Below are 12,930 nucleotides of genomic sequence, written 5' to 3'. Positions count from 1 at the left end.
TCTTTCGGTTAGTCCAAGCACCCGGGTCCGTCACGCCACCGCAGCAGCATTGCCCGCGCTTCCCGGCCGCTGCCGCCGGCGCCGCTCACTCGCCGTTCCGGGTCCCCGTCGATCGGGGCCCTGTATCCCGGGTCCCCGCTAGTCGGGGCCCTGTATTCCGGGTCCCCGCTAGTCGGGGCCCTGTATCCCGGGTCCCCGTCGACCGGGGCCCTGTATTCCGGGTCCCCGCTAGTCGGGGCCCTCTATCCCGGGTCCCCGTCGGCCGGGGCCCCGTCGACCGGGGCCCTGTATCCCGGGTCCCTGCTAGCCGGGGCCGTGTATCCCGGGTCCCCGTCGGCCGGGGCCCTGTATCCGGGTCCCCGTCGGCCGGGGCCCTGTATCCCGGGTCCCCGTCGGCCGGGGCCCTGTATTCCGGGTCCCCGCTAGTCGGAGCCCTGTAATCCGGGTCCCCAGCGACCAGGGCCCTGTAGTCCGCGTCCCTGTTCGGGCGCCATTTGTAAGCGGCGAGGAGAAGCAGACAGGCCAACCCAATATGGGTGATAAGCAACTTCTACTTTATTTGTGACGCAGCTCACACATATATAGGAGTGGTATTCAGCCACTCCTTCTTGGCATAACAGTATTGGTTAGCCCCCACAGCTTCCTCCACATTCTCCTCCCAGGTCCGGTCTCCGGCCACCTGTGGGGGCCACCCCCTGCCTTGCTTGCACAGTCCTCCAGAACTCTATGGTCCTGCTCTATCTAACCCCCTAGTGCCATCTGCTGGCAATGGAACCCCCCCCACCTCCCCAGTTTGCTGCCAAAACCCATCAACTGTCCCCTCAAACAGTCTTCACAGCACCCACAGGTACTTCCAGCCCCTCCTATGTGCCTTCTGCTGGCAAAATAGCCAGGACCGGGTGTTAAAGCTGGGTCAAGATCATTTTTAGGGCATTTGGAGCCCTTTTAGGAGTCAGCAAGTTTAAAGCTGGGTTTAAACAGTTCAAGATCATTTTTAGGGCATTTGGAGCCCTTTTAGGAGTCAGCAACATTTCCCCTCCCCAAAGAGCCCAGGGCGGTCGCTGGCACTGGAAATGTGGTAAATTTAATACTGATACAGGAGAGTTTTCCTTTACACAGCAAAAAAAGGCACCCATGGAGGTCACTGGGATAGAGGGAACACCAGGAGCCTACTGGGGTTTGATAAAGATGATTTGGGGGGTAATGGACAAATAGAAAACACCAGCAGGGACTGGAGCCCTCCTACCTCAGCACTTGTCTGGGTTTAGTGTAAACTGGGGGAGGTTTAGTTAAAAACATAAAAAAAAGCTTTGCTCAGGGGGTGGGTGCACCCCGAGAGCACCTGGTTTGGGTCCTGGTTTAGGCATCATGGCTCAGGGAGCACCCCAAAGTGACTCCCCACCTCCCCTGGTCAGGGCCCACCAGCCCACCAACCCTGTGGTATAGGTCTGGTGCAGCTCTCTGGGGAGCTGGAAGGCACTTTTGGACCCCTGAAGGAATGAGGGGTGTACCCAGAGAAACGGGCGCACCCCAGGGTGCTGCTACACCCCGTGAGCAGGGATCAGCTCATCCCACTCAGCTGCAGCACCATGGCTTGGTGTATTACAAAACTATTGGCACACGTGTGTGGAAGCTCTACGTACCATCTACTCACAGTGGGGGAGAGAGTGAGGGGTGGCAGCAGGTCCCAGCACCCCAAGGTGTGGCATGCAGCTCCCCAAAATCCACCCTGAGCTGCGCTCACCCGCTGCCTGGTACCACTGTCCTGGGGGGCAAAGGCAGTGTCCCCCTTCTCCATATATCCCTGCAGGACCTGGACGGGGTTTGTTCCACCAACATGCAGTTTCTCTTCTCACAGTGATGCCGTGGGGATACCCCAAAACCTTACTTTTGGCATCTCGCTGGGCTGGGATGTGAATTGAGTCTGCCTGGGGAGTGACACAGTCCTCCAAGGGTGGAAATCAGCAGTGGCCAGGCTGGAGGGATGCTCAGGACCGAGCTCAGTGGGTCAGGATGGGCTTCCAAGTCTCCTCACAAGCTGCTGGCACTGGATGAGGCTTCAGGGCCACCCCCATCTGCTCACAACATCCCACCAAGCTCAAAAGTCCGAATCAGCATCCAGCAGCTCTGCATCCACCAGGTTGGTCCGGGAGTGGATGGGGCCCAAGGCGGCCCGACGGCCCTGAGTCCTCATCCCCCCAGCACGGGGGTCTGGCCTGGGGAGCCACAGCGGAGCCCCGTTGTGCTGCTGGTGCCCGGTGCTGGGGCTGGGCCTCTCCTCCTCCGGGGAGCCGCCCTCGGGGCAGAAGGGGTTGCTGATGAGGTGCAGGACCTTGGCTCTGCAGCGGTTGTCCCATGGTCGCCCGGCGAAGGTGGCTTCAGGTGGGAGCCCCGGAAGCATGTCGGGGGCAAAAGTGACCAGGCAGGGCTGGGGTGGCAGCCGGGGCAGGTGGGGGACGGTGCTGGGTGCTAAGGGGGCTGCGGAACCCCCTAGGCAGCGCTCGGGGTCTGGGCTCACCCCCTTCTTCTTCTTCTTCCTCCTCTTCTTCCTGCGGCCACTGCGCTTCTGCAGCTCGGGGGAGACGTCGGCTTCAACCACCCAGAGGTTGGCTCTCTCCTCTGGTGGCACTGTGGGATGTGGAATGGGGTGAGAGTGGCCACATGCTGCCCTGTGTCCCCCCAGCACCTCCCAGCCCTCCTCATCCCTCCCCCCCAACATGGTCCCCAAGGACTTGCCAGGTGTTGCCACGGGTGTCACGGAGATGTCCTGGGGCAGGATGGCTCCCCTCCTGGCCACCATCTTGGTGACGTGCTGGGCCCACGCTGAGGACACGTCACCTGATGGCTCGTTGATGTCAAATGCTAAACCGGCTGCAAGGACAACAGAGAGCCTGGTCAATGGGGGATAACGGGGCCACCAGGGAGCTGCTGAGATGTGCCCCTCCCACACAGAATTGTGGAATAGTTTGGGTTGGGAGGGACCTTAAAGCTCCTCCAGTTCCAACCCCTGCCACGGGCAGGGACACCTTCCACTAGAGCAGCTTGCTCCAAGCCCCTATGTCCAACCTGGCCTTGAACACTGCCAGGGATGGGGCAGCCACAGCTTCTCTGGGCACCCTGTGCCAGCGCCTCAGCACCCTCACAGGGAAGAGCTTCTGCCTAAGAGCTCATCTCAATCTCCCCTGTTTCAGTTTGAACCCCTCACCCCTTGTCCTATCACTCCAGTCCCTGATGAAGGGTCCCTCTCCAGCATCCTTGTAGCCCCCTTCAGACACTGGAAGCTGCTCTGAGGTCTCCACGTGGTTTCTCTTCTCCAGGCTGAACAGCCCCAGTGTTCTCAGCCTGTCTCCATATGGGAGCTGCTTCAGCCCCAATCATCCTCGTGGCCTCCTCTGGACTTGCTCCAACAGCTCTGTGTCCTTCTGATGTTGAGGACACCAGAACTGCACACAGTGCTGCAGGTGGGGTCTCGCAGAGCAGAGGGGCAGGATCTCCCCAGACCTGCTCCCAGGACCTCCCTGGACCTTCTGCTTACACTCCTTCTGATGCAGCCCAGCACACATACCCACAGGGCCATCGTGTGTCACGGTGTGCATGCTGAAGGATAGCTCCTGGCCTGGGTCACGCAACAGCTCCTTGCGCTTGGAGAAGGCCTTTGCGATCATCTTGCTCTTCTTGATCCTCTTGGGTTGGTCATCGCTCTGCCCCGTCAGCCTGGGGACACAGCAGGTCACAGCAGAGATATGGGGTGGCCCAGGCACAAGAGACCCTCCCCATCTCCCTCTGGACAGGGACACTAAGTGATAGGACTGAGCTGGATGGGTCCCCTGCAGATGGAGGTGTCCCACAAGGAGGACATGAGATGCCTGCAGAGTGAGAGAGGCCACCCCGTTCCTACACTGCCACCTACTGTGAGCCCACAACTCATTGAGGGACAAAAGCCCGGGGACAAGCTCCAGCGTCTCAGGATGCTGGATGGGGCAGGACGGGCTGACATCCTTGGGGTCCTACCTGCACCATGTGCGCCTCCAGATGAGCAGCGTGGCCTTGGTCCAGACCCATGTGCTCATGGAGATGCCAGTGCCGAACATGGCAAAGAGGTTGATCTTCTCCACCAGCAGGCTCGGCCGGTTCTTGATCTCACAGTCAGGGATGGGCTTGTTGGTCTGCGTGGCGATGGTCACGTTGGCCTCACACCTGCGGGGACAGACGGGGGACGCTGGCCATAAGGAGGGGACACCCAGTGACACACCTCTGCAAAGTGAGATGTGGTGGGAATGCTGGTGGGGGACATGGGACTCCTCCACTTCTCCATGTCCACCACTAAATTCAACGTCCTAGGATCCCACTTGCCCTCCTGTTCCCGTCCACATCCCCATCCCCGTCCTTGTCCCTGTCCCACTCACAGCACATATTCCCGAAAGCTGCGTTCCCACTCCGCCTGGTTGAAGAAGTCATAGAAGTGACAACCAAAAGTGATGAAGACAAAGCCAAAGGCCAAGAAGCCAAAGATGCCTGGAAGAGAAGTGGGACATCCCCAGTTTAGCTGGACCCCAGTGACAACAGGAGCCATGATCCATCACTACAGCTTCATCCCCCACTGCAGGCACCCCCAGGATGTGGGATGGGACCATTGGGGTTTCCAGGGAGCACGATGTCCCCTTTCCCACTCAAATCCCCATGGAAACAGTGCCTGTGGAGCAGCACTCACCCAGGCGCAGCATGGTCTCATTGATCTTGCTGGCTGCCTTCTCGCTGAGCAGCCCAGGGTGGTTGCTCTTGATGGAGAAGAGCGTCATGACCCCTGTGGGGGAGGGATGAGGTGGTCAGGGCTGGGGGACACCCACAGTCATCCCATCCCCATGGCAGGGTGAGCCCAAACCTACCCTGGATGAGGAAGTAGCCACCCACAACAAGGACAAGCCCAATGGGCGCCAGGACAAAGCCGGCCCGGTACCGGTAGTTCTTGTACCCCACAAAGCAGATGCCACTGACAGAGTCACCATCCACCTGGGGAGATGGGGACAAAAGGAGTGAGGTGGCTGTGGCCACCTCTCCCTGTGCATGTCACCACCAGGATACAGGATCGCAGTGCCGGTACCTGTGCCACAGCCAGGATGGCCACGGTGAGGACGAAGGGGATGGACCAGGTGATGAGGTGGAAGTAGGAGGTCTTGCCCACCAGCGGCTGGTAGGTGGTGCCCAGTGCCTTGAAGGAAGTGTGCCAGGCGTAGGTCAGCATGACAAACCAGATGACACCCGACATCAGCGAGTAGTAAACGATGACGAAGATGATGACGCAGGAGAGTGTCTCGTTGGAGCTATGGATGAGGTGAGACAAGAGCATCACCAACTGCACAACAGGACAGGGAGGAGGAAGGAGATCTCCATCCCCTTCCAAGAGGCATGGAGGAGCCAGAGGAGACCTTCTGGAACGTGGCAGTGGTGGGATGGGGTTGGAGGTGACACGTACGTGGGCTCTCCCAGCCGCATGGTGCCATCAGCCCGGCACACGATCTCATCACGGGCCCCATCCATGAACTGCGCCAACCAACCGATGCTGCCCACGAAGAAGCAGGCGTTGATGTAGAAGAGGATGACAGCTGGGTAGCGGTTGGAGTTCCTCCAGTCAGCAACAAATGTGGCCTGGTGAAGGAGGACAAAGGGACAGCTTGGAGCCTGGTCCACTTTTGGGGACCCCACCCTATGTCCCCCCATGTCTCACCAGGGTGAAGAAGGTGCAGAAGATGGTGACGGAGCTGAAGGCAGCGATGTAGACGTGCATCTCACGGTGCTCCTTCTCTGTGAAGAGTGGGTTTTGGCACTGGATGCCACAACCCTCCACGTCCTCATACCAGCTCTTGGGGTTGTCTGTCCTCACCAGCGGTGCCTCACACTGCCCCGAGCTGTTGAACTTGATGTTCTGCACCTCGTTCTGCCGGAGGAGAAGTGAGGCCATGAGGAGGAGGCAGCACCCTCATGGTGAAGGGTGTGGACACCAGTCCCCCATGGAGGGCTGGGAACAGACAGCATTTCCCTGCTCCCTGAGAATCATGGAATCAGCCAGGCTGGAAAAACACTGCCAAGGCCACCACTAACCCATGGCACTGAGGCCTCGTCTCCACGCTGTGTGAACACTTGCAGGGACGGTGACTGCAGCCCTGCCCTGGGCAGCCTGTTCCAATGCCTGAGCACCCTCTGGGGAAGGAATTGTTCCTCAGCTCCATCTAAACCTGCCCTGGTGCAGCTTGAGGCCGTTTCCTCTTGTCCCATCCCTTGTTCCTTGGGAGCAGAGCCCAGCCCCTCCTGGCTCCATCCTCCTCTCAGGCACTTGGAGGGAGCCATCAGGTCCCCCCTGAGTCTTCTCTTCTCCAGACTGAAACCCCCAGGTCCCTCAGCCCTTCCCCATCACACTTGTGCTCCAGGCCCTGCACCAGCTCCGTTGCCCTTCTCTGGCCCCACTCCAGCACCTCAATGTCTCTCTTGCAGTGAAGGGCCCAGAACTGAACACAGGATTCAAGGTGCAGCCTCACCAGTGCCCGGTGCAGGGGCACAGTCACTGCCCTAGCCCTACTGCCACACTGGTGCTGGTACAGGCCAGGATGCTGGTGGCTCCTTGGCCGCCTGAGCACAAGCTCATGTTCAGGTCTGTCACTAAATGGGACATGGAGCCCGTGGTGTCCCCCCGTACCGGGCATCCCTCAGGGAAGCGGTCTGTGGTGCACTTGAGGAAGTCTGGCCATCCACGCTCACGCTCCACGATGGTGCATGGTGCCCGGGTGGCCTGGCACAGGGTCTGGCTGGGCAACTCCACCTGCCCGTCCTCGCACTTGGGCATGTAGACAGCACAGAGCAGGGGCTGGATGACGTCCCAGCAGCGCGGGGCGTTACGCAGGCCTGTGGGGACAACGCTGTCACCACCCTGCGTGGACACGGCTGCTGTGGCCCCACACATGGGGATGGGATGGGGCAGGCCCCACCATGCACCCATCAGCTCAGCACCAGGATCCCTCTATGGTACCTCTGGGGTGCTGCTCCCCTGCCACATGGACTCAGCCGCAGTCCCTGCTCTACTGCTGCCCTCCATACTGTACCCCTCCCCGGCCCATTGCTGTACAGGTATATGTACAGTACCCCTTCATGGTCCCCCATTATACTGCTCCCCTCCATACTGTCCCCATGACTGTGCCCATCCCCAGTCCCCTTACCCTCTATACTGTGCCCACATCTGAGCCTCACCTATACTGTACCCAGTCCTCTGCTATGCTGCTCCTCTATACTGTACCTAGTTCCCTGCTATACTGCTCTCTTATATGCTATACCCCATCCCCTATTCCCCACTATACTACTCCCCTCTGTACTGTACCTATCCACAGTCCCCCGCTGTACTGCTCCTCTCTACACTGTACCCACCCCCAGGCCCATTTTATACAGCTTTCTGTCATACTCATGCCCTGTCCCCTCCTATACTGCTCCTTCTCTATATTGTACCCAGCTCAGACCCCTACTATACTGCCCCTGTCTACACTGTACCCATCTCCATAACCCTGCTATACAGATTTCTATACTGTACCCATCCCAAATCCGCCACTATACAGCTCTTCTCTACACTGTACCCATCTTCTGCCCTTACTATAGTTTCCTATACTGTACTCATCCCCAATCCCCTGCTATACTACTCCCCCCATACTGCACCCATCTTTGTCCCATCTCTGTCCCCTACTAGTTTTCTGTATCATACCCTGCTATACTGCTCCCCTCTACTCTGTACCCAGCTGCAGTCCCTTTCCACACACCTTTCTATACCATACTCATCCCTTATCCCCCATTACACATTGCTCCCTTCCATACTGTCCCATCCCCAACCCCCTGCTATACAGCTATCTGTACTGCACCCATCCCCTGTGCCCTGCTATAGAACTTTCCATACTGTATGTGTCCCCCAGTCCCCTGCTATACTGCTCCCGTTTACACTGTACCATCTCTAGTCCCTTTCTATACACCTTCCTAGACTGTTCCCCACTATACTGCTCCTCTCTACGCTGCACCCATCTCCAGCCCCATCCATACAGCCTCCTGTAAGACACTCGTCCCCTATCTCCCACTATACAGCTCCCCTCTGTACTGTTCCCATCCCCAATTCCCTGCTATACAGCTATCTGTATTGCACCCATCCCATCCCCTGCTATACTGCTCCCTCTGCACACTGCACCCATCTCCAGCCCATTCCATACAGCCTTCTGTAAGATACTCATATCTCATCTCCCACTATACAGCTCCCCTCTGTACTGTCCCCATCCCCAATTCCCTACTATACAGTTATCTCTACTGCACCCATCCCCTGTTCTACTGCTCCCTCTCTATACTATCCCCCATTATACAGCTCCCCTCTACACTGTCCCGATCTCCAGGCCCCCGTTACCGAGTTTCCTATGCTGCACCTATCCCTATCCCAATCCCGCTCTGTACAGCCCCCTCCCCATGGCCCTGCTGTGCTTCCCTGCACCGCATTCCACCCCCTGCGCTCCTCCACAGCGCTCCGGGCTCCCCTTTACCCGCCCGCAGCCCCCGCTCCCCGCCAGCGCCCGGCCCGGCGCGGGCCTCGCCCCGGTGCGTCCCGTACCGGACCAGAGCAGGAGCTTCCCGTGCGCCTCCTCCTGCGAAGCCGAGTCCGTAGCCAACAACGTGGAGGTGGCGGCGTAGGGCAGCGCCGAGCCCAGGCAGGACCCGAACCGCAGCTGCTCGCAGGACGCGGCGCGGCGGCAGCGCTCGGGCACGGCCGAAGCGTTGAGGAGCGGGGCGGCGGGGCAGCGGCGGCCGCCCAGGGCCAGCGCCATGCCCAGCGCCAGCGCCCACCGCCACCCGCCGCCCTGCGCCGCCATCCCGGCCCGCACCGGCGCTACGCGGCCCCGCCGCCCGCCATGCCCCGCCGCCCTTTGTTGAGCTCGCCGGGAGGGGAGCGGAGCGGCCCCGCTCCTCCTCCTCCTCCTCCTCCTCCTTCTTCTTCTTCTTCCCCCTCAGCGTAGCGCGGCCCGGCCCGCCACGGCCCCGCGCCCCCCGCCGGGGCGGGCTGAGGAGAGCGGGGCGGGGACCGGGTGTTTGTGAGGGAAAAAAGTGCCTTTTTGTGAGGAAAAAGTTACTTTTTCTTGCAGCGGACAGGGAAGGGGAGGGGTTTTGGGGAGGAAAGTGGAGTTTGAGGCGGGGGGTCGCGCTCGGGGAGAAGGGAAAGGGGTGGTCTCCTGAGGGGGGAAAGTTGGGGCTTGAGGGATAAAGGATGGGGTTTGTGAGGGGAAAGTGGGGTTTGAGGGGATAAAGGATGGGGTTTGTGAGGGGAAAGTGGGGTTTGAGGGATAAAGGATGGGGTTTGTGAGGGGAAAGTGGGGTTTGAGGGATAAAGGATGGGGTTTGTGAGGGGAAAGTGGGGTTTGGAGGGGGAAATGTGGGGGTTTGTGAGGGAAAGTTGGGGTTTGAGGGGGAAATGTTGGGGTTTGTGAGTGGAAAGTGGAGATCTGTGATGGGGAAGTGGGTTTTTGAGGGGAAATGTTGGGTTTGGGGAGGGGAAATGATGGGGTTTTGGGAGGGGAAAGTGGGGTTCTGAGGGGTAAATATTGGGTTTTGTGAGGGAAAAGCTCGTTTTTGGGGAGGGAGAAGGCGCTTTGGGGAGAGGAAGAGCGGCTTTGGAAGGGGAGGAGTTTGGGATTGGAGGAGAAGGGTTTAGTTTTGAGAGAGGAAAGATTTGGGACAGGGGAGCTGATTTTGAGGGGGAAAATTGCTTTTCTAGGGGGATAAAAGTTGTTTTGGAGACAAAAAAAGTTACTTTTAGGGGGTAAAGTTGCTTTCTGGGGCAGAAAAGTCACTTTTCCAGAGGAGAAAAGTTGTTTTCAAGGGAGAGAAGTCACTTCTAGGGGAGGAAAGTTAGATTTGGGAAGGGGAAGCTCACTTTTTTCAGGGGGAGAGTTGCTTTTGTGGAAGAAAAGGTGGCTTTTTGGAGGAGAAAAAGCACTTTGGGGGTGAAAAGTCAACTTTTGGGGACAAAAGGAGCTTTTGGGGAACAAAAGGTGCTTTATTAGGTGAGAAAAGTTTCTTTTGGGGGCAAAAAGTAACTTTTGGGGGGGGTTGAATGTTACTTTTGGGGAGGAATAGCTGCTGCTTAGAGGACAAAAACTGCATTTGGGATTGGGAAGTTACTTTGGTGGGAGAAAAGCCACTTTTGGGGGACGAAAGTTGCTTTTTAGGGAACAAAAGGTACTTTTTTGGGGTGAGAAAAGTTTCTTTTTATTCAAAAAAGTACCTTTTTGGGAAGAAGGTTCCTTTTGGGGAAGAAAAATCGCTTTTTGGAGTGGAAAAGTTGCGTTTGGGAGGGGAGAAAAGTCAGGTTTAGGGGACAAAAGGTGCTTTATTGGGAGAGAAGACACTCTTGGGTGAGAAAAGTTACTTGGAGGGGAGGAAGCTACTTTTAGGGGAAGAAAAATCACATTTGGGGGGATAAGAGTCACTATTGCAGAGGGAAATGTTGGTTTTGGGGGAGAAAAGTTACTTTTGGGGGACAAAAGGCAGTTTGGGGATGAAAAGTCCCTTTTGAGGGCAGGAAAGTTACTTTTAGGGGATGAAAAGTCACTTTTGAGGCACAAAAGTTGCTTTTTCAGGGAGAAAAGTTACTTGGTTTTGAGGGGGAAGTTACTTTTGGGAGAGGAAAAGTCATTTCGGGGTGAAGAAAAGCCACTTTCAGGAGGAGAGAAGTTGCTTTTGGGGGACAAACATCCTTTTTGGAGGGGGAGCAAAGTTTTGGGGGGAGGGGAAAGTTACCTTGGGAAATAAAAGCCACTTTTGTGGGGGAAAAAAGTTGCGTGTTTGGGAGAGAAGTCCCTTTTAGGGGGAGGAAACTATTTGGGGACGGAGACAAGTTATTTTTGGGGAAGGAAAAGTCACTTTTTTGTTGATAAAAGCAACTTCTGGGGGGAGAAAAGTTCCTTTCTAGTGACAAAAGTCCCTCTTGGGGAGAGCAAAGTTGCTTTTGGGGGAGAAAAGTCCCTTTCTGGAGACAAAAGTAAGTTGGGAGGGGGACTGTTCTTGGAGAGCAGCTACTTTTTGGTGAGAACTCACTGTTTTGGGCAGAAAAGTCACTTTTTGGGGGGAAGAAACCTCCACACTCTTTGGAGGGGTTGTCCTTCAGAGAAGTGATCACTTTTGGGGGTGAAATTGCTCTTTTGGGTGCCAAGTCACATTTGGTACAGGGTGAAGTGGCTTTTGGGTGGGGGGAGAACTGCTTTTTGGGGAGAGAAGTTGCTGGGGGGGGCACCTTTTAGAAGGTGCTCTTTGGGGTGAAAACCCCCTTTTTGGGGGGGAACATCATCCAGGGGCAGAGTTTGGGATGGTTTTCCTGCAGCACCCGGACAGGGGATGGCAGAGGGGATCAGGGACAGGCAGGAGCCAGCACTTGGCAGCTCCCGGCCACATCCCGATATCCCGATTCCCCCCGTGACGGGACCACCCAGCCCGAGGAGGAGGAAAAGAACTAAACAGGCAAACCCTCCTCACACAGTTTGTGACGGCTCCAACGAGCAGCAGAGGGTTCTGACAGCCACTCACCCCAGTGGCCCTGTTTTGGATGGGGGACACCCTCAAAAAGGCTGTGGCACCCCAAAGGGTGCAGAAAGCAACAGGTTTGGGGGGGTGTCTTCCACGGGGGGCACCCATGGGTGACAGCATGAGCATAAGGTACCCCAAAAGCCCTTGTGGGGTGGGGGGACCCAGCCGAGCCAACCCCCGCATAGCCCCAGTGATAAAGAGAGTCATGGGATGGGGGGAATCCTGGGATGGGGGTGTCCCATGGGGTGCAGTAATTGGGACAGCCTTAAGGGTGAGGGTCCCTGGTGAGCCCCCGAGATGGGGGTTCCTGGTGGGTACCTCAGTATGGGGGGCCCCCGGTGACACCCCCCTGGTATGGGGGACCCCGGTGTCACTCACCCAGAAGAGCATGTTGAAGAAGAAGAGCACGAACTTCACTATGGGGCTCACGAAGGAGAAATCCTCCTCGGGGGACACCGTGCCCCCCGCCTCCGGACTCTCCATGGCCGAGCCGAGGGGAGCCGAACCGGGCCGAACGGAACCGAACCGAGCCGAGCCGAACGGAGCCGAACTAGGCCGAACGGAGCGGAGCGAACGGAACCGAATGGAGCCGAAAGGAGCCGAACGGAACCGAACCAGTCCCCTAGCCTACAGACCTCGCAGCGCTAGGGAGCACCAGGGCCCGCCTCCTCCTTCGGCCGCTCCGCTCATTGGTCCGTCCAGCCTATTCTGCTTTCCTATTGGTTCTTCGCACCGTCGCTCAGCCGCCGCCGGGTACTCACACACAGACCCCCGCCGCACCTGTTCACGGGTTAAAGGGCCAGCGCACCTCCGCCTTAAAGGGCCAGCGCACCCTGTTTGTCCATCATTGCTGACTGACAAGCTGAATCCCTCCCGGCTGATCCCGCAGCCCCAAAACTGCCCGAATCATGCTGTCCCTGCCCCGGAGACCCCCGTCCAGGCAGGATGGCTTTGTGACAGCCCTCAGGGGGACACAAGGGGACAGCTGGGGTTCAGGAAATCCTTCAGTCCTGAAACGCACCCAGATGGGGAGATTTGGGAGTTCCCTGAAAGGGCAAAGCCGAGCCTCTGACCCCAGATTTGCAGAAATCACCCCAAACCCAACAGTGCTGATGCTCTGTCCCCAGTGACCTCACAGACGTGGGGGATTTGGAGGCCAAAGCCTGGCACTTCTTCTCCCTACTGCTAAAATCTATGAGCTGAGTTTAAAATGGGAAGTTTTGGTGGTTTTCTTCCCATTTCCCTTAATTTGGTGTGTCTGCTGTGTCACACACCACACACACACACCCGTTGCCCCATCCCCAAGGCACATGGGACGGGTCCTCTTTGCCTAGGGGAGAG

The 12,930-nt window shown here is 57.7% G+C and overlaps 1 protein-coding gene across 1 annotated transcript; it reads right to left on the bottom strand.

The window, feature by feature from the left end:
• Positions 1 to 1,065: 1,065 nt before the first annotated feature.
• SMO (smoothened, frizzled class receptor) lies at positions 1,066 to 8,897 on the bottom strand. The gene is made up of 11 exons (XM_061467904.1): positions 8,624 to 8,897; positions 6,692 to 6,897; positions 5,726 to 5,935; positions 5,474 to 5,646; positions 5,102 to 5,321; positions 4,887 to 5,010; positions 4,712 to 4,804; positions 4,407 to 4,515; positions 4,012 to 4,197; positions 3,566 to 3,714; positions 1,066 to 2,871 (listed from the first exon to the last, which is right to left on the bottom strand). The coding sequence occupies exons 1-11, from the start codon at positions 8,880 to 8,882 to the stop codon at positions 2,099 to 2,101; spliced, it is 2,502 nt and encodes an 833-aa protein (XP_061323888.1). The 5' UTR covers positions 8,883 to 8,897; the 3' UTR covers positions 1,066 to 2,098.
• Between the last annotated feature and the right edge of the window lie 4,033 nt (positions 8,898 to 12,930).

This window comes from Pezoporus flaviventris, unplaced genomic scaffold (assembly GCF_033815535.1).
Source record: "Pezoporus flaviventris isolate CSIRO_AGI_PZ_B2104156 unplaced genomic scaffold, CSIRO_AGI_Pfla_v1 ptg000046l, whole genome shotgun sequence".
In the NCBI taxonomy this organism is placed as follows: Eukaryota; Metazoa; Chordata; class Aves; order Psittaciformes; family Psittacidae; genus Pezoporus; species Pezoporus flaviventris.
The sequence above is the reverse complement of the archived record's forward strand: the minus strand, read 5'-3'. Positions and strand labels throughout refer to the sequence as shown.